General features: G+C 43.0%; 1 protein-coding gene across 1 annotated transcript; it reads left to right on the top strand.

Moving 5' to 3' along the window:
- The first annotated feature begins 15542 nt into the window (after window positions 1-15542).
- AQP11 (aquaporin 11) lies at window positions 15543-23863 on the top strand. The gene is made up of 4 exons (XM_015852506.3): window positions 15543-15855; window positions 15935-16583; window positions 20342-20458; window positions 23442-23863. Exons 2-4 carry the CDS (start codon window positions 15989-15991, stop codon window positions 23510-23512), a joined length of 783 nt encoding a protein of 260 aa, XP_015707992.1. The 5' UTR covers window positions 15543-15855; window positions 15935-15988; the 3' UTR covers window positions 23513-23863.
- Window positions 23864-25552: the final 1689 nt, after the last annotated feature.

Genomic DNA, 25552 nt, shown 5'->3' with positions numbered 1-25552 from the left:
CACTTCACAGGGAAGAATGTACAAAGAGCTACTTAATGTCTTTCAGTTCAGCTCTTTCATTCTCAAGAGTATCCAGTTGCAAGGTATCTGTATCAGTCTCCCAACTCTCCACCAATCCCTGAAGCAAAGTCTGCCCAACTGTAAGCTCTTGTTCTAACACGCTGTTTCAGACTGACCAGGTTTCAGCATGCAAGGCTTGTTCTGCTTGAACCTGTTCGACATTGGCAGACAAGTGGGATCACAAAATCCAGCAGTACTCCTTCTACACTGAAACCTCGAGTAAGCACTTTCACAGTGCCAAGCTAATCTTATCCCTGATGTCTAAGATCTAGACGGAAACAAGCAACACAACTAAAGAAGTCCACGTCACCAAGGAAAATTTGAATGCTTCCTGATTGGTCTTCCAAATAATTATTTCATGTGCTTCTAACAGAAACCGGCTTGCAGTTCAAGCATTATACAGTTTTCTTCATCACTGCAAACTGCAATTAAGGAATCAGATGGCAAGATATAAATCACATCACAGGATCAGCTTGGAAACAATAGTGAAAGCAGACAGTGCTGGGGATTCTATTTTTGTTGCCCGATTATTGCTAGGCAGTCTCAAATACAAATAGATATAAAAAAAGAAGAAAATAAACATATTTATAGCTAAGGTAATAACACCTGTACACTAAATTAACTAGTGAAACGTGCAAAATTAAAATGCCACATTTAGCTCAGTCACTTAGCAACAGCTGCTTCAGTTTAAGATGCAATCATTCTGCAGCTGTTAGCTGTCACCTAGGGCTGGGGCTCCCATCCCTCTAGCAAAGTCAGCAGGAGAAAATGTGTCCCTGCATTTTAGCTGCTCCTCTTCACAATCCAATGTCTTGACTCAAACATGTTGATATCCACCATCTGCAAGCTGGGCTTTGTTGTCAGGCAGGAGCCCAGCACACTGACACTCACTCTGACAGCTCCCCTGTGAGGTAGTTACCCACATCAGAGAGGCAATGCAAACAGTGATGTCTTAAACTGCCCCAGCAGCACACACTACAGTGTATCCACTGATACCTTAAGGTCAGGCAAGATCAGAATTGTGAGTAAATACTACAGTGTCCAAGAAAATTAGAGTGAGAAAAGTTCTACTGAGTTTTTACCACAGTGTAGTAAAACATTTAGGGATTATTAGGCCAAAATGAAGACTGAGACAACATAGCCTAAGGGCTAGGGCACAGCCCAGGGAAAGGGAGCTGAGTAGTTTTGGGCTAAGCAATCTGACTACTTACATGCAATGCTGCTCCACACCCTGGGTTATTTTCTTGTTTCCTGATGCATAACTGTGTTTGTTGGGCGTGTGTTCAAATCAGCTCTATCCTTTGTAGGGCAGGTGTGCTTGGGGCAGGAGCCTTCAGTGGATGCAGACAAAGGAACATCTGCTCCAGTCTCCTGAGTTAAGAGCAATACAGGAGCCAGAGCTGCTTGCACTTGCTGAGAAAGCATCCAGCCCAATGTGCAGAAGGAAAGCCTGGAGTGCACACATGTGGTCTTTTCCAACCTTGATAATTCTGTGATTCTGTGATTCTATGTAAAGACCGAGATCAAGGCTCTCATCTGAAGATTTTAACCAGTACTCAAAGTGGCACCATTATAGCTCATAGGTACCACCAGCACACTTAATTACAGAGGCCTGATTATCTTCTGCCCTTCATAATCATTTATGACACAGAGTAGAATGTCAAGAGTTCATCACCTTTTTACTTAATCTCTATTTTGTTCTGCACCAAATGCACACATGCGTTTCAGAGGAATTAAAATCATTTGCAGATTACATGCCACCATATTCAAACCACTAGTGAGAACACTTAAGCTTTCACGAGCCGAAAAAAGAAATGTGTGTGGTTCACCCCCATCTACAGGAGGTAAATTTCCTTCAGCAGACAGTTTTCATACATAGTAAGTAGATGCAGAACAGAATATTTGTGGGGGAAAATGAAAAAGGAAAGAGGATGCTCAGATCAGAGATTGCCAGTGGCTACACATTTTCCTTTTTTTTTCCTCCCCAAACCCTGTGAGGTAAGATTATGACTAATAAGATCACAATCATGAGCTGTAAGGCCCACTTAGTAAGGCAAAATACATTTAAAAGCATAAACCTAAATGGCTTGAAAATAAATTGGGTCACAAAGCAACCCCAACCCTCAGAAACTGCATGGGAAATGTTCCTTTTCAAGCTGTTCTCCTTTTTTTTAGCCTTCTGGGTTTTTGTTTTGTTTTGTTTAATTAACTGAAATTTCACAGGTGTTCAAGGTGAACAAAAACACAGATGAAATTACTTCTTTGCAAGAGGTGAGGGACACTGCTAGCAGATTCCTGCTATAGAACAAGTCTCCTTGCTGGTCAGTCACTGTCAAATGAAAACCTGGTTTTGTCTGGTAAACTTCATTGAACTGCTGCCAAAATTTAGTTCTCTTCTTGGCAAAGGCTGCTCAGGGAAGTGATGGAGTCATCATTCCTGGAGGTGCTCAAGAAACGTGTAGATGTGGCCCTCAGGAACATGGTTAGTGAGCTCGGTGGGGATAGGTCAATAGGAATAGGTTATCTTAGTGGTCTTTTCCAACCTGAATGATTCCATGATTCTTAACATACTGAACCTTTCCCTTTTGACTGTCCCAGCCTACCTGTCTGATTTTTAACACACTCCAAAGACTGGAAGGGAACCCACACAGTCCAAACAAGGAACTTGTATTTTCTGTCTATATCCCAGGGTATTTTAAAAATATATCTATCTAGTGGTATATAAACTCAGTAGATAAATCCAAACCTGACAGAAAAACTTCTCTCTTCAATCCATTACACAAAGTATTCCCAAACAAACTCATGAAGTCTTACTCTACTTGTAATAGAAAACTGACCTTTTGTAGGCATTATATAGGCAGTGCAATTTGCATTTGCCAAAGACCATATTCAGCAGACACTGAGCAAGTACTCATTCACTTATTCAATCACAGTCAATTCTGCACATCCAAACAACACAGATCTGCAAAGCCATGCAGAACCTACATGTGCACAGTGACTATATCCCTGCACCTTCAAGTCAGCAGCCTGGATGGAGCTTGGCAATCCCAGGATATGGTACAGCATCTTTGCTATTTAGCTATGTTTTTTCCATATGTCTCTCCTTTTCAACCTGTTAGTTTGACCTTGGTAACATGTGGCACACAATTAGCAGTTTAATAGGGACACAGTCATGAAAAATCCCCAAAAAGTAGGGAAATTAGAACTTGTTTTTGTCACTATTCTTGATGTAATCCTCACTAAAAGCTGACTCAGTTTTCTTTCTGGCAGTGTATCAACTATTACACTGAAGGCCTGAAAGACTCAGTTCTTGTAAAAAAATTAGTTACTTTGTAAAATAAATATACTCCCTTGTGCTGATATTATCTATCTTGGTTTCTTCCTTTTACTTTTTGCCTGATCACCTGACCCTAAATTGCCCAGATTTGCCATAATCCTTCCACTCCCATCAAGGTCAGATTAGTGGGTCTGAGAGGCTTACTCACAAAACTGCAGCTTGCTCTGCAGAGCATCAAAGAAATAACGTGTTTGAGATTTCCACTCCACAGAGAATCAGGTTTTCTTGGAAGTAATTTTCCATTTTGCTTGCAATGTAGTCCCAAATAAAGCGTTATATAACAGTGAGATCACAGCACTGAAGTGTTATTTGCACTTTGCTTGCAAGACAACATTTTTGCTAGCTATGCCCACTGTGTTTGTTTGCTGTGGTGTCACCTACAGCAGGGGGAAGTCATTTCAAACACCAACTCTTGCATTTCTCCTTTGTGTAACTAAGTAATGATTTAAAGTGTGATCACTGGTTCTTAACCGCTGATCAAAAGGCTGCTGACTAAACCGAAGTTTGTCAGAGCGCGTGAGATGACTTGTCTGGTTATTTCAATTGGAATGGAAAGTTTTGATCCTGCAGTTCATCCACATGCCTGCATGCTGGGCCAAATTCCCCTGTCAGTCACAAGCTCACATACATATTCAATCCATCACCCCAGGTGTCATTCTACAACCTTCCACGCAAGCACACGAACCTACCATTATTTTTATTTTAACTCATTTCTTATCCAGGCTTTTAGGATATAGTACTAAACTAAGTGGACATCACAGCCTCTTTATATCAACCACACCAAATAACTTAGGAGGAGAAGGCAGAGCCAGAGCTACTAAGAAATGCACTGACTTTGAAGAGCTGCACCCAGAGACCCAAAGACAGCTATAGCAGAATGATGGCAGGCATCCTCAGGGAGCGAACTCCTCAGACAAGTTCCCTGACCTGAGAAAAACCCTGTTCCCCTAGTTCAATCAGTTGGGACTGCAGCACGAAGAACAAGACAGCCAGACTGTCCTTGACTGCCTGCCTCCCTGACAAGATGAGTGCTGGTCACTCAAGCGTTTTCAAAGGAGATGATTCGAGCTGTTTTCTGTTATAAAACCAGGCAGCTTATCTAATACTGTAAGAAATGCATAGAAGCCAGAAATGTTCACGGTCACTACTGCACGCCCAAATCACTTCAAGCTCTGTGGGAAGAAGAAAGAATGAACGTCTCCAAAACCACAGACATTTAGAATGAAACAAAATGACAATCCCCATTGTCCATTAGCAATAGTCTGCCTGTAGCATCCAGCTGGGGAGCTCTGACTCGAACTGATGGGCCTTAGGGAGTTCAAAAGGTTTTCTATTACAAATTACTACTAACTATCTTTATCACTACAAAGTTTAGAGTCCGAAGGTCATAACACAGCAAAGTACAAAGACAATACGTCTCCTGTTCTGAAAAGCACAGACACGGACAAGTGAGGGGTTACCACCTACTGCTATCAGTGTTCTGAAAACAATGATCACACATCCCAGCCTTTTTCTTTGCTCAACCAAAGACAGTAGTAACTCTGACAGATACTCAGTGTTGTGACTACACAGCCTTACAGTCCTTGCCTAGAGGTTCCGGATTCTGCCACTGTACGCACTGTATCCAACATTAATTAAACGCACAAGAAGAACATTAATGAAATTTGCAAATCTAAGTATTCAAAAGGCAGGAAATGCCAAAGTGAATGTCAGCTGCACCACTTCAATTAGTACTCTTTGCAGATGCCTTATAATGGATTTTAATTATGTGATTTAGTGCTAGTTTTCCACAGAACCCTGCTTCACCTAGTTTACAAAACAACATCACTCACTTAAGGGGATAGGTGCCATTTGTATTCATGCACTGAATTTAGGAGATCTGAACCCTTAGCAAGGTGAATCTCCTTTTGAAATACAAATCTTGCCATGGTGAATGTACAAAATATTAATTTAGGTACCTCAGATGTGGCAGTAATCTGCACTTAATGGAATTAGCAGCTCGAATTCTTTTTCCTCCTTGTTTTTCATGCATATTCCAATGCCTTTTTCATTGTAAGTTGGCCAAACCTGAAGACAGAAAACATTTATTCATTCTACAGCTTTCTACTCTTTACATTATAACCGAACATCAGCATTTCTTAATTTGTTGTAACAACGTGGAAGCAAAAGTGAAATCTCCAGCCCCAGAGGAAACTGCTTTTACTCGGCCTTGATTTCTCACTTCCCATACATCCTGTCATCTCTTTTCTGTTTATCCCATACATTTATCTCCACACACACCAGACTGTTTAGGTAAATGTCTCCACTCCCCCACAGCCATTCCAACACCTTCGTAAGGCCAGTCCCAGTTTCCTGCTTCATGTCCCCTTCCTCCCACTACCTTCTCATCCAGTCTCCATCACTCTCCCACCCACTGTTTTATTTTGCTGTTGAAGTTCAGTACATCTCCCCAGAAGAGAAGAAGTGAGATTCTTTTTCAGAGTCCTGTGACTTGGTCAAATTTGGGTCAACTTTCACAGGCACAAGAGGTACATTCCTGACTCATCGTCTATCCTCTTGCCAAGCTGAAAAAGCATAAAAGCATCTAAGCTTCTCAGATAAGTTGCTGACAGTATTTTAAAGCTAAAAACAACCTATTCACTTTTCATACTGGGAGAGAAATGAACAGCTCTGTTTGAAATTTAAGGAGAAAGTAGGGAGGAAAGAGTCATCTAAGACAAGTATTTGGCTGAAAAACTTCACTGTTAACTAAAACTAAACAAGTGGCCTCAAATGGAGGCCACATTACAACTGGCTAAGGGAAAACAATTAGTATTAGAATACTCTTAGCTTGTAATCAAAGAGAGGGAACTACCTTTTCATGGGTGCTTGCTGAATAACTTGCCCAAAGGGCTCCACTGGTTTATTCAGTATGTTTTGAATACATTGCATCCTTCAGCACCCAAAGGGTACCAGCAGCAGACACTTTCCATGTAGTATCACCAAGGTTCATTTTAAACCTGAATCTTGGAATTTAAAGTCTTTATTATCCTTGTTACTGGTTTGAGACTTCAGAATTAGGTTGGAGCTGAGACTTTTGCAAACACTGCCACAGAACCCTACAGCACCAAGACTTTCTGATGTTCTAGCTGACAAAAACCAGCTCAGATTCTGTCTCATTAACATACACTAAACTTACAGAAGAAAGCACACAACCTTCTGCCTTGGCTGAACTTCATTTCAGTTTTGCTCAACACACAAGCTAGTTCTCTTATATCATTGGACAGTCTCATTGTACCTTTGGGGAGCTGGGCTGAAGATTCTGCCTAGAGCAGACTAACAGACGTTGCACTTCAGAAATCCTCTGGTTGAAATCATCCATAGTAGCCTCATTAAGACTCGGTCTTTCCATTTCTATTTATTGCTTAGGGAAGTCACGCAGGGTTGCACTGGCACAACCCAGAGAACTGAACTAACTGGTAATTTCACTTTAACATTGTTCTCAGATTTCTTGGAGGATGTTACATTTCAGCAGGGAAAAGTATTACTCACAGCAAGTGAGCCTGCAAATATTTTAACTATGATTCTGGAAACATAACTGATAATACGGTGGGAAATGACGCCTTGATTGATGCATTCATGTTCTCTGCTACTACAAGCAAGGGAATCCAAGCTTCAAATAGATGTGTTTGGTTTTTGCTTGGTGATCTGCTTGCATGCCATAGTTCTACTGAGCACTAGCTTCCTCCTTGTTCTTCAAAACAGCAACTAGAGATATAACACTTGATTTGTCTTCATACAGGACATACTTAACTGCTGGCCTCCAGTACACAAGCTGCTGGCAACCATACCCAAATGGTTTCTCTCTACCCTTTCAAAACTCCTCTAACCAACATCTTTTCTTAGTCCACTACACAACTTTGCAATTTGTAACACCAAACTTCACTTGATTCTTATTACTCCAGTCTTTAAGGTTATTTGGTACTTCCTATACAGTGTTCCAGTCTTCCTGTGTCCAAATCCTCAAAGAAATTCCAGTTAAAACGAAGTGACTTTGTTTGTTAAGTTCGAAAATACTGCCTACTGAGAAGAAATGTACCTGTTGTTTATCAGAACTATTTTCCTAAGATTGCTGAAGACTCAATTCAGCACCATAGTGAATCGTTTTTTGAAGTCCTGAGGGGTAGAAATCAGAGCAGGTAGGAGAAATGTGTGTGTAACAGAAGCTTCAGTTCCAGGGAACTTGTGGCATTACAGGAAATTAGCAATTGTCTGTAGTTAGGCTCTGGCTGAATCTGACCCCGGACCAACCTTCAATTAAAGGTGACACGGAAGTTCAGGCTTCAGAGACTTTAACATGGCACCTCTCAACAGGCTGGAACTCATGAAGTAGAAACAGAATAATTGAGAAGTGGCGGGCTTGGCATAGAAAGCTGTTTCAAAGATCCGGTGTCTTAATGTCATCCTTCAAGTTACCTCTTATTATTTGTATTGAAAGTTGATGCCTGGATTTTTAGTGAGGAAAGAAAAATCTCCTGATAGTCAGTGCCCTCAGCTTACCCTCGTGAAAACTTTCAAAGCTCCACTTGGCTCAGATGGAGCTCTGGTCCAGAGCAAACAGCAAAGCTATTGCTCAATTTTAAGGCCAAGAATAGCCGTGCAGCAGCAGATGAACAACAAATTCACACCCACAGCAATGACTGCACTCTCCATTCTTGAGATGGGTTACATCTTCTGATATCACAGCTTTTGGATTGAAGTGGCTGGAGGAAGTATCCGGGGACAAACTTGGGAGCCTGGAGGTTTAGCTGCTGCTTAGTTCCTCCACATAATCCACAGCCTTCCTGTCATCTCAGGCAAAGCAGTTAGTTGTCTGTTGATTTAATAACCAGTAAAACAAGTGATTTTCCGCTGTGTATCATAACAGAGCTGCAAAACATAGTTCTACTGTTTGTGCAATGTTCTAAGATTGCTGTTATTAACAATCATTTGCATTCTACCAGGCTTAGTGATCTTGTCTGAGACCTAACTGTGTCAGATAATCACACTGCAATGATGATCCACACATCCAAATGTTTACACTGCAAACAGACAAGCAGAAGGATAGACATTCAGAGAAGAGATCACATTAAGACAACAACAAAACAGTGCAGAAAAGGACTAGATCACACCTCTGTTGGCTACTTTTGATGCCAATGCTTTTCCACCAGCTTAATTCACCTTTCATATTAAGTTATTCTTTTACATAGAAGTTCTCCATTTGGCAAATCTTCTCGCACTGGAAAAAAATTGATAGTAAAGTATAAAGCAAAAGACATAGTAATCCTAGTAATACTAGTAATAACTCGATGATCTCTAAGGTCCCTTCCAACCCGCACAAGACTGTGATACTGTGATACTGTGATCCCCCACGGATAAATATTGTATCTGGCTGAAATGAAAGAAACGCAGTTGTGTTAATAAAGCTTTAATATTATTAAGCTTTCAAAGCAATTGTGTGAGCAGAATGATAAACAGGCATGATATGCCTCAGTGCTAAGAGCAGCATCGGCATTCACATAATCTTCTGCCACAGGGAGCTACTCACTCAAACTGATCCTCCTGCTTAATGCTGAAGGTTTCCTTTTCTTCAGTTTCACAGCTTCACAAAGAACAAATGTGCCTGATCAGCAGGGAAACCAGAAAAGACGAGCTTACAAAATGCTCTCCCTGAAGGAAACCACAGAGGACATGGTAAAGCTTGAACAGAATATGTAAACACTAACCAGGCATCAAATAAGTCATGTTCCTTTTTCCAAATCTTTCCTTTGGCATCAGCTAAAGACAACATCAGAGCCAACTAAAAGTTGTGATCATTCCCTTTACACGTGTGTCTTCACTCACCCTTGGTCAAACTTGCTGTTGCAGTTGTCTGATTCAAATCCTAAGATGTGTTGTCTCCTCATTTTCTCTTAAAGTCCTCATCTGTTCATAAAGAAAACAGAGTTCCCAGTTGCTTTTTGATCTATTGCTATTGTTTTTGGGAAGGTATAAGCAACACATGAGTCATTAACAATCGGGAGAAGGAGAACAAACGAGTTCACTTCTTTCCCACAAAGCTTTTGCTGCCACGCTTGCTATCACACTGTTTTGGATACATTCTTTCATACTTGTCAAGTGGCCGTGATGTCTGATAGCAGGTTCAGACCGGCACTTGGCAGGTATAGGCTTACATCAGTGAGATAAGTTCTACTAATATAAACAGTTTACCTGTAATTAAACCTTAACTGAAGAACTGCTTTGGCTAAACGAAAACATTACTTTGGTACCAAGAGCACAAGGGAATGCTAATACAAGCCCTGCTGCTCACAGCCCTGACCCACAAAGAAAAAACCCAAACATGGGTATGAATCAGTCTGAAAAGTTCTCACAGGACTTAAGAGCTCTGCTAAAGGACAGCTGGGCTCCAAGTTTTAATTAAGCTCAGAAAACAAAAAAAAAAACAAACAACCAAACCAAACAGAACAAAACCAAAACAAAACAAAAAACACAACAAATGTATATTTAAATATATTTGTACAAAAATACTAATTTAAGCCTCTCTAAATACCAATGGCAATTTATTTGTTGGTTTTGTTCCCGCACACTTTACAGAGTCAGAGAAAGGTAATCATCACTCCTAGCAACTGGAAGTCAATATTGTTTCTATCCCAGTTCAGCAGAATGCTGCATTTCACTTCTACGTATTTATTCCCAGAAACACCCACAGATAAAAATACAACACAGTGATGGCTATTTTGGTTGCTCTGTGGCACTGTGCACGATAAACAGCGGCAGAGAATTCAGCCCAAATGTTGTCTGAGAGATTTTTTTTCCAAACACACTCGAAATTTAATCATTTTGCCTCCGGGCCTTCTACTGGTTCTTCAGCATTTGCAGTTCTTAGAAATGTGTTTCCACGTTATCTTACGTCACTGAGTATGACTGAGTATGAGTACTGACACACTGGAACAGGTTGTCCAAGGAGGCTGTGGATGCCCCATCCCTGCAGGCATTCAAGGCCAGGCTGGATGTGGCTTTGTGCAGCCCAGGCTGGTGGCTGGTGACCCTGCACATAGCAAAGGGTTGAAACAAGATGATCATTGTGGTCCCATAGCAAAGGATTTGTTCCCTCTTATTTCAAATGAAGAAAATCTGGCAAAATAACACATTGCCTCTTGAGAAATGGTCAGCAGTAAGTCCAAGAAATGTAGATTCGTTTAACAGAAGTTCCTATAGAAGCAAAAGCACTGATGTGACAGACATCCCAAATATAACAAGGACACGTACTGTACCTTTTAAGAATGCAGACTTCAGCTAGAACAGGTGTTGGTCTCATTGCATTCCAGAAATAAAACGACCTTCCAAGAGGTCCCAAAATCCTTCCTAGCCTTTGTTAGCAGATATTTCACCCAAACATCCACACTTACAAGTGGGACTCCAAAGAAAGAAGAGAACAAAAGGAAGAAAGAAAAGAAAGCATAAATGGGCTTTAAAAAAACAGCCTTTGCAAAATGTGCCTTCAGCTTTTTGCCTGTTTATTTTCCAGCCTTCTGGCTTCCCAGCTTGTCTTCAAACCCAGGGATGTTAGATCCTTCTGTTCTTAAATGAAACCTGAAAGATACAACCACATTGAATTAGAATCATACAATGGCCTGGGTTGAAAAGGACCACGATGATCATCCAGTTTCAACCTCCCTGCTATGTGCAGGGTCGCCAACCACCAGACCAGGCTGCCTAGAGCCACATCCAGCCTGGCCTTGAATACTTCCAGGGATGGGGCATCCAAAGCCTCCTTGGACAACCTGTTTGTATTTTTCTTGCTGCATCAGAGATTATGAAGACAAGATCAGGGATACTCTTCCTTTCTCACCTAATCTTTCAAATAACATCACGTGTTTTATACTTTCAAGGGCAAAGTGTTTCTCTTCAAAGCAAACAGCACGATCAGAAAACAAAAGCCGCTGGTAGCTCTCATTTATTGAGCAGAGTGGCCAGAAAGGACTGAGGAGCAAATAAACCTTCTGACCCTTTGGTAGGAGGCAGGAACCTCTGGTAGCAGAGGGGAACAGATGGGGATAACAACCCATCAGGTGCTGCTGCCTAAACAACAAGGTTTGCAGAACAGAGAACGCAGGGCACACAAATTCCCCACTGTCTACTTAGCTGAAACACGCATTCAACTCCTCTGCAGTTGTTTATTGGCATTAAAGTGTCTGGGAGACACTTTCTCAGTGTCTGTCAACAATTTCCTGCATTCTAGTGATTTTGCCCTGCAAAACCCATCCAAGAATTTCTGCCATGTCTGTGCCCTGAATGACTCAGCCTCCCATAGGAAAAGGAAGCAGATCAGGGAGTTTTAGGAAGGAAGGGAGCTGACCATACACAGAGCTAAGAACAGTTAATTGCATTACAGCTACAGAAAAAGCAGAAAATGAGGGGAGTTGGGCAGAGAAATAGGGATATGAACAAGGAAAACACAAGCAGGAGAGGAGAGGAGAGGAGAGGAGAGGAGAGGAGAGGAGAGGAGAGGAGAGGAGAGGAGAGGAGAGGAGAGGAGAGGAGAGGAGAGGAGAGGAGAGGAGAGGAGAGGAGAGGAGAGGAGAGGAGAGGAGAGGAGAGGAGAGGAGAGGAGAAGGAATGAGGAAGATCTGGAATGAGATATGGAGCCAGCAGTGCTACAGAGAAGAAGAAACCAATGAGTTCAACTCATTCAGTTTACAGAAATTAAAAGAGAAGTTATAAAATGATCTTTAAAAGATATTCCAGGTGTGAACATGCATTCTTACAGATTATAAACTGAAGGGCTTGCACCTGGTACCTAGAAGGTCCAGATTCTCACCTATCAGTTTCAAGAACGCAAAAGAAAATCGCCATAGGACACCAAAATAACGTTGTTTGGAATGACACCACCATCTGGTGGCCAAACTAAACTCACTGTTCCAGGAGGGTGGAGTACTCCAAGGCTTGTTTGAGAGCAGGCTGTAGATACACGAGGATCTGTAATGACTGGGGGGTGCAGCACCATAGAGTACAGAAGTGAGGGGCTGCAGGGAAGTGACAACAGATAACACAGCTCTTTGCAGCAGTGACATCCATAGGAAACAGAAGCTAGAATAAAGACAACAATTACTGATGTTGCACACAAAGCTACAGAAGACCAAGAGTCACGAATCCTGCACAGAACTTCCCACAGAAGTGTGTCTGAAGCATAAGGAAAGAGGCATTTCAAAGCTGCAGGGGGATGTTTTGATACAGGCTGTCAAAATACATGATTTTCAGATGTTGATACTGCTCAGTATTTGTAGCACAATCATTTTTTTAAGCCTTGAGAATTAATTCCTTCAATAACCACCATTTAGAAACGAGTCCTTGTCTCCCAAAGCTGCATCTGCCACCTCCAAAACAATCACTTTATTATACTGATCCTCTATTCTAATATAGCATTGCTTAATTTCTTCCAAAATCTTGGATATCACTGATTTTTTTCCCCTCTACTACCATTGCAGAGCAGAGAAAGCCATTACTGCAAAAAGCAATTGCTTTTCACAGAAGTGCTTATCAAAGACTTATTGCTGTTGCTATGTCTCCTGCCTTGCTTCATGTTTGTTGACGTCTAATCTCATACAAGTAATAAAAGCCAAACATTAACCACTTATTCCTTTCCCTTCTTTACATTATCACTGCTCAAATGTTGCGGAGATTTTTACCCCTATGGTTTAAAACATACCCATTTCTCATAGCCAAATGATCACCTTGGAAGGTGAGCCCTCTAAATACTCTTTTATCCAAATCTATAAGATGAGATGTCTCAACAGTCTTACATTACATAAACAAGAGTTTGTCATGTGATAATCGACATGACAAACGATACTACATTTTGCAGCTTTGACCTTTATGGTAGACTGACCTTCAACTAAAATTAAGCGTTTGCTTTTGCTGCTTTGAAGCAATTTATCTATGTATTGCTTACCAGAAAGAAATACACTGTGCAGATCTTGGTCAACAGTGATGCCTGTGAGGTGCGCTGAGAGTCCATCTTTGGTGCCACCTTGTGGTAAGAATCATGAAAATACTCCACACTTGCCTCTTCTTGCAGGTCAAAGAATCATCTTCAGAAGGATTCGGATTCAGAAGGATTCAGATTCAGAAGGAACCCTCAAAGGTCATCTGCTCCAACTCCCCTGCAATGAACAGTGACACCTCCAGTTAGACCAGGTGCTCCTCTCTGGACAAACAGTTCCAGTGCCCTATCAATTTTATAGTAAAAACCCTTTCCCTTACATTCAATCTAAATCTCCCCTCTTTTAGTTTGAAACCATGCCCCCTTGTCCTGTCACAATAGATTCTGTTAAAGAATCTACCTTATTTCTTACAGCCCCCCCTTCATATACTGAAAGGCTGCTCTCAGGTCACCTCACAGCCTCCTTCAGCCTTCACAACCTCAGCTCTCAGCCTGTCCTCATAGGAGAGATGTTCCATCCCTTGGATCATTTCTGTGGCCCTTCTCTGGATACACTCCAACAGCTCCATGTCACTCCTGTATTGAGGACTCTACATCTGGATGCAGTGCTCCAGGTGAGGCCTCCCAGTACAGAGCAGAGTGGCAGGATCATCTCCCTCGCCCTACTGGCCACACTGCTTTGGATGCAGCCCAGCATACAGTTGGCTTTCTGGGCTGTGAGGGCACAGTGCTGGTTCATATCCAGCTACCATCCACCAACACTCCCAAGTCATTTCCAGCAGGGCTGTGCTCCATCCTTACATCCCCCAGCTTGTACTGATACTAGATGCAGACCTTGTACTTGGCTTTGTTGAACCTCATGAAGTTCTCCTCACTTGCTCAGTCTGTCTGGGTCTCCTTGCACAGCATCTCATCCCCCAGACATGTCGACTTCACCACACAGCTTGGGGTCATCTGTGAGCTTGTGGTCCATTTAAAGCACTTCTATTCTTTCCACATTGCTGAAAAGTCCTTGTAATTAAAAGCAAACAGCATCTGACATTTGGGTGTTGTGATTCCCTTTGGCCCACAAGAGATCACACTAAAACCTTAAGAATAATTCTGCTAGGTGCAAGAGTCCAGTCAAGAAACTTCTGTGATTATTTTCTTCTCTATTAAGGATGTAAGGACTAAATTTGAGGATGAAACAACAAAGTAAATGAGGCATGCACAGGAGCCCAGCCAACACGCGCTGCATAGAGCAGGAGCTGGCCTTGATGATCCCTATGGATCCTTTCCAACCTGGGATACTATGTTTCTATGATTCTATGACACAAAAACACATCCTAAAGGAGGAAATCTCAACTTCTGGAAAAGCAAATGGGACCCTGGGCTCCGTCAGGAGAGGGGTGGTCAGCAGGGATAGGGAGGTGATTGTCCCTCTCTACTCTGCTCTTGTGAGGCCCCATCTGTCGTACCGTGTCCAGGTGTGGAGCCCTCAGTACAAAATAAGACATGGAGATTTTGGAAAGGGTCCAGAGGAGGGACAGGAAGATGATCAGGGGGCTGGAGCACCTCCCCTATGAGGACAGGCTGAGGGAGTTGGGTTTGTTCAGCCTGGAGAAGAGAAGGTTGCGGGGTGACCTCATTGCAGCCTTTCAATACCTGAAGGGAACTTACTCCCAGGAGGGGAGTAAACTCTTGGAAAGGGCTGACAATAGCAGGACACGGAGAAATGGTTTTAAGTTAAAAGAGGGAAGATTTAGGTTGGATGTTAGGGGGAAATTCTTCACTAGGAGAGTGGTTAGGCCCTGGAACAGGCTGCCCAGGGAGGTTGTGGAAGCCCCGTCCTTGGAGGTGTTCAAGACCAGGTTGGACGGGGCCATGGGCAACCTGATCTATGGGGTCTCTATGGGGATCTATGGGGTCTATGGGGTCTCTATGGGGATCTATGGGGTCAATGGGGTCTCTATGGGGTCAGTGGGGTCTCTATGGGGTCAGTGGGGTCTCTACGGGGATCTATGGGGTCTCTATGGGGATCTATGTGGTCTCCTGGGCAACCTGATGTAGTAAATGTGTATGTTTGGTGGCCCTGCTAGGCAGGGGGGTTGGAATTACATGATCCTTGAGGTCCCTTCCAACCCGGGTCATTCTGTGATTCTGTGGCAAGCAGCGGAGCTGAGTTCGCGCATGCGCAGCACCGCCGGGGGCCGCGGCCGCCCAGCTGAGAGGAGGGCGGGCGGTGTGGAGCGCTGAGGCGGGCGTTGGGTTATTCAGTGATTTATTTACGCTTCCAGACCGGCTGCATAAGGAATCGGCTACATAAGGAATCGGCTTGTCTCTTCTTGTGCTGGTGGCTTTCTCTGAGCGGGTCCTCGCCTCAGAGAGGGCACCCCCCTTCCCCCTTAAACTGAGGGGAGAGAGGTCCTCCTTCCCCCGCCGCTGTGGGGACGGGAGCTCCGTGCCCGCTCCCCTGTCAGGCTGAGCCGAGCTGAGGGCAGAGAACAGCTGGAAGCAGGTGGGGAAAGAAGCCCGTCTTCTACCTCGTAAGGCCAAGTGTTGCTATTTTACCTCCCTCTTTCTTTTTTTCCCTACAGGCTGGAGCAGAGCAAAGTCCTCTTTCGAGTCACTCAGTTAGCAGGACTGTGGCCATGGCTGCTGGTGGCATCTGGACGTCGCTGGGGCTGATGGCGGCTGTAGTGATGGCCGTGGGCCTGTGCCGGAGTTTGGCTCGCCGCCGCTTGCACACCCACCCACAGCTTTGCTCGTTCCTCCTGGAGCTGCTGAGCACTTTCCAGGTGTGCGCCTGCACCAACGAGCTCAGCCTGCTGGGCAACACGGAGCCCAGGCCGCACACCGCCCTCACCCTCACCTATGGCTTCACCGTCTTGCATGGACTAACATTGCCTGGCAGCACATGTAACCCCTGCGGCACCCTGCAACCCCTGTGGGGCAAACAGACCTCGCTCAGGGCAGGGGGAATGAAGATCGGTGCTCAGTTTGCTGCTGCGGTATTGGCCAGGGTCTTTATGCACTTTATCTGGAGGTTGGAGATGGCAGAATCCCATTCGGGAGCGCTGGCTCAGGGTTGTGGCAACCCCATGCAGACGACGGAGGTGCAGGCGTTCTGCATAGAGCTGCTGTTCTCTGTCGTTTTCCAGCTGACCATCCTGCAAGTGGAAAACATTAAGCCCAGCTACAGAGTCCACGCGGTTGCTCTCCTCATCACCATGCTGGTGTTTGCAGGTTAGTCTTTTTTTTTTTTCGCTGTTATTGCAATCAGGTGCTTTAAAGGAAATTTAAGTATCGCAGGATCGAAGGGGTTGAAGATCATCTAGTCCAACTTCCCTATTAAAGCATGAAATCAAGACACAACATTCGTTTTCTTCAATTAGAAAAGAGAAGCATCATAGAAACAGACTTAGGTAGGGGTGCTGGTGGATGGCAACTAGACATGAGCCAGCACTGTGTCCTGGGCTGCATCCAAAGCAGTGTGGCCACTGGGTGAGGGGGTGATACTACCCCTCTACTCTGCACTGTGAGACCTCACCTGGAGTACTGCATCTAGATGTGGAGTCCTCAATACAGGAGAGACATGGAGCTGTTGGAGTGCGTCCAGGGAAGGGCCACAAAGTGATCCAAGGGATGGAACACCTCTCCTATGAGGCTGAGAGCTGAGGCTGTGCAGGCTGGAGAAGAGAAGGCTGTGAGGTGACCTGAGAGCAGCCTGTCAGTATATGAAGGGGGACTAAGAAAGAAGGGGACATACTGGCAGGGTTTGTGGTGATAAGACAAGGAGAAATGGTTTCAAACTAGAAGAGGGTAGATTTAGATTGGATTTGAGGAAGAGGTTTTGTTGTGATAAGAGTTGTGAAGTGATGGCATAGATTACCCAGAGAGGTGATGTCTGCCCCATTCTTGGAGACATTCAAGGTCAGGCTGGATGGGGTTCTGAGCTGTACACGTCCCTCTTGATCATTGCAGGGGAGCTGGACTAGATGGCCTTTACTGATCCCTTCCAACTCAAACGGTTCTGTGATTCTATGAAATGGCCCTACAAATTCTAAGTTCATCTGGAGTTTATATACAAAGTTTAAGTCCTATGGCATGTGTTAAGAATGAAACGAGTCGTGCATGCAAAACATCTAATCCACAAGCAGGTAGTGCTCTGTGAAGCTCTTAACCCTTTGCTAAAATATCTCAGTGAAGGTTTGTTTCATAACCTGACATTATACAGTCTGAGGGTTCCATGTATACAGCACTACTCAGATTTTGAAGAGGCACTGCAGGACAGCACCAGTCAGCAGAAGGGAAAGATGCTGAGCCTGCAGGCCTGCAGAATAGAGGTTCTGCATTAAAATACTGCATAATTCATAACAGTGCAGTGGTTAACTGTTAGAAGGTGTTGGGAGCAGGCATGGTTATTTGTACAGTGTGTGCACAGTTCAAAGTACTTGTGAAACCACATGCCTGTGGTATCATAGCACCTACAGATCTCATGTCCCTGCGGTGCCCTCTGTGTCCCTGTCCTTACTTTAGCTTCTCCCAGCGCTGGGGTTAACCCTTGCACTGTGGGTCAGGGGAAGGAACAGCTGTGGAGTCAGTCAGTCTTTGTGTTCTCCCCAGTGAGATGTCAGAGTTGTGTCACTGGTCACTTGTTTTACAGGGAGATTCTGGGAAGGAGATGCTGTACTTTGGGGCATGGGGAGATGAGACAGAGGTGGTTATGGAGTTCCTCATGCTCACTTTGGCTACAGCCTCCACAGAGGAAGTCATAGAATCACAGAATCATTGGGTTGGAAGAGATATTAAAGCATTAAAGCCCAACCAGTTCCACCCCCTGCCATGAGCTGATTGCCCCCTACCAGAAAGGGGGGGAAAGAAGCCTTACTCATTATGCTGAGCTGAAATTAGCTAATATCTGAAAAATTAAAACCCCGTGGAGAATTTCATTAATTAGCAACTTGAACTACTTCCTAAAATTACTTTTTCAACGTAGAAGCAAAGTGTAGCTGTGTGTTAGCATACTAAGAACGTCCCTGAAATGGAAGGTGAAAGTGCAGCCAAGGATTGTGCTACCTCTTCTCCAGGCATAGAAAGCTGGATTCTTGATTCTTAACATTCCTTTGCCGCTGAGCAAATATACTTGTAAAACAATACGTGCCGCACAGCTTTCTCTTAGCTCATTCAAAGACTTTATGCCCAGTGTTCTGGGCCTGGCTCCTTACAGGTTCTCAGGCCATTCTTCCTGCCCCCTTCCCTCTGCTCATATATACATACAGACATACACATAGATTCACCCCACTCTCCTGCACTGATGGCACACCAAGCAGTAACAGCAGCAATAGCACCTCGGAGACATCCACACTCAGTTTGCCTCTCTGCGTGGCCCCAGCCACCATCTGTCCACCTCTCCTCTCTCCTACGTGATGTGCTAAGTGGACCACGCTTCATTACAGCTCACTGGTGCTGCTTTTTCCCTTTCCCAGGTTAGAATCAGAATACCATTTCTATATATTTCTGTGCCAAATATGGGGCTTCATGCTTTGCGTTGACAACTGTTGCCACCATGGGATGATACGTTCATCCCAGCTCTGCTAAGGAAAGATTTCCTTTCCCCAGTTGGAGGAGCAGTGCTTTGAATGAATGAACCCCTTGTAGATAAGGCCTGCAGCAGGCCAGCTTCTGGTACCCATACTTTGAAGGACAGATACTTAACTTACCTGGATGGGATTATTCTTAGGAAATCTGTGCCTCTCCATTAACTGTGCATAAAGAAGTGAGGGCTTCTTCAAGAGGAGCAGCTCTTTCTTGCTCACCCATCACCAAAGGGCTGGGCAGCCAGCACTGATTTAGACAACCTGCTCCCCAACACCATTTTCCCTGCAAAAAACATCACTTAGTTTAGAATATTGTATGAATGATGATTCTCTAAGACTCCAGTTGGAAAGATGGAGTGATTTAGCTGGGAACTATGAAAGGTGTGTTAAACTTAGTCCAAAATCTCCGTGTTCATGGTTCTTTTTACACTGATTGTGCCCTGAGGACGTGTACACAGCAGTCAGGCATGAATCAGAAATGTTACAAAATGCATCTGGTTGTATTGTATCACATTTCCATGCATGATTTATCTTCTACTGTGAGTCTAAAAGCTGTGTGGATGACTGCTGTCTAAAAAGGGACTGTAAGAAGGAATATCTCTGGCTCTATGTCAGCTTTGGTTTGGATGAAGTATTAAAGTACAGCCATATTTCTCTTGTTTATACCCATCTAAACTAATACACGTGAAGGGCTCCAAAACATGAGCATGTCCTTTTTTTTCCACAAGGGACTGAGTTTTAACTCAGTGGAAATAAGTGTTTGTACATCACTGAGTACACATCTTAGTTACTTAAGCATATCATGCAACTTAATCCAACAAATAACATAAGATTCTATAGTATTTTTGATGACTTAGATGAGGGGATTGAGTGTACCCTCACTAAGTTTGCAGATGACACCAAGTTGGGAAGGTAGTGTTGATCTGCCTGAGGATATAGAGGCCCTCCAGAGGGATCTAGATAAGCTGGATTGCTGGGCTGAGGAGAATGGGATGGTGTTCAACAAGGCCAAGAGCTGGGTCCTGCACTTTGGCCGCAATAACCCCATGAAGCACTATAGGTTTGGGACAGAGTAGCTGGATGACTGTGAAGAGTAAAGGGACCTTGGGGTGTTGGTCGATGCTCGGATGAATGTGAGCCAACAGTGTGCCCAGGTGGCCAAGAGGACCAATGCCATCCTGGCCTGTATAAGAAATAGTGTGGCCAGTAGGAGCAGAGATGCTTCGCTTCCTGCATCACTTAAACATATACAGTAAAAATCTATGGAAGAGTTCATCAGTTCAAATGGTTTCTGCTAATGTATTTTATTGCATTTCTTGTAGTACTGTGCACACGTGTTTCAGTATTTCATTTAGAATAGATAATAAGATTGTTTGACTTCATGTTATTCCTGTTTTGTTTCAGGTGGAAATCTTACAGGAGCAATATTTAACCCAGCGTTGGCTTTTTCATTACATCCACACTGTTTCTATGACAGCTTTCTTACTTATGCACTAGTATACTGGGTAGCACCATGCTTAGGTAAGTTCTTAAAACTTCACGTATTTAAGAAAGTGTTACTTAGGATGTGGTTGAAAAGAGTATTAAAAAAGAGAAGAGGCAACCTGGAAGTAATTCTTAGCCTGATAAGCTCAAGAGAGACAAATGGTTTAGTATTCAGTTTCTGTCTTACTTTGTATACAAGAACATGAGGGCGATTAAATTAAAGATAAATCATACTGGGGCAATATGCTACCTCAGTTATTATCATCAAGCGTCAAATCTTTTTCATCTCCATCATGTCAAAGCTTTACATTTCCCATTTTATGGTTCTCTCCCAGTCACTGTTAGAAACCATCTGTTCTTAGTTTAATAATAAGGAATAGCCATGAGTAACTGGAGCTTTGCTTACTTACATTCTGATTCATCTGGTGCGGATGAGTGTCTCGTGCTGTTGATTGTTTACAGTTTCTCCCTCCAAATCTTGAGCTTTCTGCTTAGGGAATATATAAAGAGACACTCAGCTAATCCCAGGTGCTTTTGTGACTGTTAATCCTATTACAAGGGGCCACTGTGGTACTAAAAACAGGGTGAGTAGTACAATGTGGACTGAAAACATCACAAAAGGCTTCAGTTGTAACAAATAACATGCACAAAGATGGGAAAAAAAGTTATTTTGTGGTGACTTTCAAAAACTGAGGAAGAATATTTTAATTAAGTCTTAACTAAAATGCAGGTTTGTTGTTAAAATTACACATTCAAACAGGATAGCTGCACAACAGAGTAAGCTTGACAACAGCTGTTGCAGTTAATACAGCTAATGAAATGTCCTAGGCAAAGCTGATGAACATCACCTGGTTCTTAGCGGAAGATTCATGAGCAGCAGCTTATTGTCAGCGACATATAGAGAACACATACAGATAATGTCAGATACTGACTCTAGTTTATCAGGGGAAAGAAGTCCAGACCAAGTAGCTGTAAGGATGTGAATCCTGGGGACAAATCACAAAGGTGATTCTTCAGTAGCATTAAAGCAGCTAATGATTGTAGTGAATATCGATATTCGCATACAGGTATTCAAAATATTTACAACTTGAATAGGTACCGTGAATGTAAAAGTACTAGTGGAACAAAGACAGTTGCTGTTTCACTGCCAATGGAATTCATGCCGGTTGACCAGGCATGATTGCACCATTAGAGATGATTGTGACTGAGTTAATGCTCATCTTTCAGTACTAGGGAGATGGCAGGAAGAGCTGGTGACAAGGTACTGGACATGAGAGCAATGAAACAGGGCTCTCTACCCTGCTGAATTTCTAATGCTGTAAGAGAAATGAATCACCTCCACGATCATACTGTCCAGCTGTCCCCCTGCCACCACTATTTCCCCACTAAACCACGTCCCTTAGTACAACAACATCTAAACATTTCTGGAACACAAAGAAATGTGCTCCATCTGTGCACGCTACCCCACTGTGATTCTGTGATTCATGGGCAGGGAAGGGAAACAGGGAGCTGTGCCCTATGCTATCAAGATCCTTGACCATGGGGAAAGAACTCCAGTGCAAGACCAGGGATGAGCCTGTCTGCAAGCTGCTGTATTTAGGTCAGAGGGGAAGTAGTGGGATGTTTTGGTGAAGGACTGTTGTAGACCATATGGACAAGTATAGGTAGCAAATGAGGCTTTCAGCAAACAAGTAGCAGAAGTCTTTTCCCTGATTCCTGTGTCCCCAGGAGTTTTCAGCTATGGAGGCATCACCTGAGAGAGCAGAACTCAAGCATTTGAGTGAGTGCAATCCGGGAGGTGCCTAGAAAACTCATTTGAAGTCTTAATTCAAAACCACATGGGTCAGTGAGTGATTTTGCTCGCAAATTGGGAAGAAGCGGTGGTGAATGTGGCTGTGTGGGCTTGAAGTCCTTACAAGAGTTCAGGGTTCAGATGGCTGGATAGGTAAATAGTGAAGTGGTTTGGACTTCAGAACCAAATTGTGCTTACTTAAGTAATTGTTAGGTAGAATTCCCTGGGAAGCTGCCACAAAGGGATGAAAAGCTTTTTTTTTTCCCCCAAAAAAGCTTGCCGAGAGCTTAGTACCATTCAGATGTGCAGGAACAATCCATCACACAGCCTGAATGTTCTGATAGAAAGCCTTTCCTTGTTGATAAGACACCTCCCTCTGAGCAAAGGAGAGCAGATAAGGCATAGAAACAGGGATAGGCAGCAAAAGAAGCATACACAAGCTTTGCACAGGCACTTTGGAACAGAATCGGGAAGGTCAAAGCTCAACTGAAATATGACTTCGCTGGAACTAAGACACAGCACAGATTATCAAGGGCACAACTGTTTGTTCTGTCTGCAAGTAAGACAAACTACCTGATTTGGATAAGTGGGATATTGCTAACTCCCTCTATTCAAATCTAGAACATGTCTGAGTTGAAATCTGAATCAGAACATACAGATTTTGTCAAGAGAGATAGAAAGGAATCATTCTGTTCTTTTGTATTCAGGTGCCTTTCTTATGAAGAACTTAGAATCTCACTTCTACCAGCTTTCAGCTTCAGAATAAACCCTACTTTGTGACTTTAAAAAAGAAGCCAATCAACCTGTGTCCACATGTAGTGCCCATAGACTCCGCCTTAACCTATCCGCTGAGACTGGGATATTTGTGTATCCTTACTGATCTAGAAAGGGGTCGTGCATGCTTGGACTTCACTTGGCCAACTTGTTCCATCTTTGGTTCATGATCCCACAAACACTGCACTGTTAGCTCCTAAGGGTCACTGGTGTGACCGATAGAAGCTTTCTTTGCAAACAAAGTTTGTGTTTGCAGAAACTGTTGACCGTCTTTTAGCCCTTTCAGCTGAGAATTCCATTCTGCAGCAACCCTTATTTTATGCTGGATGCTCAGATACTTCAACTTAAAATGCTTATTATTCAACTTAATGCTTATTATTAACAACTGTGAAGAACTACATCATCCTCAAAATACATTCAAATAAATGTTGGTTTTGCATTCTGTCTTTTCAGGGACAATACTTGTGGCTTTTGTATGGAAATCCCTTCTCGGCCATCAGAAGACACTAAAATCTGAATTATAGTAGGACTACAGTGAAGGAAGTATTGTCAAAGAAGTTAAGTTAACTTGCAGCCACCCCCAGATGAAACGAGGCTTTCAGAAAAAGCATTGACATCGACTGCCACACCTCTTTGCAACTGTATTTCCAGATTCCATGTATTGAAATTGCACTTTGCTACATACAAATTGCTACAATTGCTTTGTAGTCAAAAACTTCCTTTGTAACACTGGATCAGAGAATATCTACCAGCATTTTCGGTTAAGCCATATGAATGCTAAGGACTGTTAAAACACTGAAACTTTGTCACTTTAGCCATAAGTGCCATTTGCAGACCTGAATTACAGTGACACATAAAACTAAAGTTTAGATAAATACCAGGCCTTTGGGGTTTGATTTTATTGGATTTCTTCCTGTAGATGGCAGCTGCAGAAACAAAACTGAAGCTCTCTCTCTATAGTGACCTCAGCAATCTCTTACGTGCCATGTAGAAACCTCCGAGAGGAAAAAAAGCTGATTTGTTTTCTGATCCCTAGAAGAACTGACACAGCTCTATTCTAGAAGTGACCTACAGCAAAAGTACGAACCTGTAGGACCAGCAGTGTTTTAAAAGTGAAGCGCAGGTAAGTAACCAACCCTTCTCTTCCTTTCAAGAAGGATCTGCCCCACCTTATCTCACTGCAGTCTATTGAATGTTTACCTTGATTGGGAAGAGCAATAATAAAGCAGCAAGTTATGCAGTCACACAGCTAAAAGCACATTTTAAGTAAAAAAATACTTCATCCCAGGTTGTCTTTTGCACACATAGAAACAGAAACTGTGTAGACATGGAATTTGATGCGTCCTTGATGTTATGCAACTGTGAGAAGATGTTCTTGAAATAAATACATTTGCAGTATAGTAAGATAGTAAATAAAAGAGCTAAAATGAAGCTAACTGCTGAATTGGCACAAACATTTCCTTTGTAGCTGAAGAGCACCGGGTAGTACCAGCCTTAAAGCTCTTTTCCAGTGTGAAGCTGCTTCTGGATGCTTCATTTCCGTAGTTGTGAGAGGCAAAATGGTCAACAGGTTGTACAAAGATTCCAGTTCTAAGCCCCTCTGTTCTCTTTGTGTTTGCTTTAGGCATTTGTTTTTTCAGGCTTTGAACATGGTGAACAAAAGAGAACAGAGGGAAGCAGATGAGGTTTTTGCACTGCAGTTGTGAACCAAGTCTTGAGCAGCTGCTGCTGTCAGGTATCTTTTTTGCAAGAGTTTGAGTAGTTTCATTTCATACTTCTTGCAATGACGTTTTTTTCCTTGCTTTAATTTTCCAGGGTTCATTTAGATGACGTTACAAAATTAAATCAACTATTTGGACATGGATTTCTTATAACAGAGTCTTAATCCATATTTCATGTTGGTTTCTCTGTCCTGGGTTTGCCTCTGCTGCTGCACTTAAGCCCAGTTTGTAGCTTCATTTCTTAAGGAAATGGGCCTTACATCATGAATTCATCTGCATGTCTCCTTTGAGCCCATAGGGCCCATAGGATAAAGGTCTCAGAATTAAGACTCAAAAAGTATAAAAGTGAGCAGGAAAAACAGAAAGCAGTGATGCAGACTTAGAAGCAGCCAAATTCTGACAGATTAGAGCCCCTACTTCCACATCATTTTTGAAGGCCTGCAGTCAGAGTCCATAAAGCCAAGATGACAGACCTGTACACCTGTATTATTTTGGCACAGCATATAGTTTAAAAGCAATTAAATTTTGTACAGATGCGAGCAATTAACAAGTGGTTGCTCCGTTTAAAGCCACTGGATTATTTTAAGTTGCATGTATAAGTCATGTGTATCTACACTTCTGTATATGAAGGTGCTAGTAAGGCAGTATGATTAGGAGAATGCAGGTAAGGCCTACATGTACCTTATGCTACATTTTTACTTCAACCAGAATGATTGTTGGACTTGATGATCTTTAAAGCCTTTTCCAACCTGAGCAGTTTTGTTCTATGATTCAGTTCCAGAGCTAAGCTGATGTTGGTCTCTGTTCCATTCAATGCTATTTCTTCTCTGAAAGTCAGCCAAA

The sequence above is a fragment of the Coturnix japonica genome, chromosome 1 (genome assembly GCF_054131305.1).
Source record: "Coturnix japonica strain WE chromosome 1, WE-NBRP24, whole genome shotgun sequence".
NCBI classification, from domain to species: Eukaryota; Metazoa; Chordata; class Aves; order Galliformes; family Phasianidae; genus Coturnix; species Coturnix japonica.
This window is presented reverse-complemented; position numbering and strand designations above follow the sequence as displayed.

What these genes read in the sequence shown, in the direction of transcription:
- AQP11 (XM_015852506.3), top strand. Translation starts at nt 15,989, where the DNA reads ATGGCTGCTGGTGGCATCTGGACGTCGCTGGGGCTGATGGCGGCTGTA. An exon ending in CACCATGCTGGTGTTTGCAG is followed by an intron (nt 16,584 to 20,341) that starts GTTAGTCTTTTT and finishes GTTTTGTTTCAG; the next exon opens with GTGGAAATCTTACAGGAGCA. An exon ending in CTGGGTAGCACCATGCTTAG is followed by an intron (nt 20,459 to 23,441) that starts GTAAGTTCTTAA and finishes CTGTCTTTTCAG; the next exon opens with GGACAATACTTGTGGCTTTT.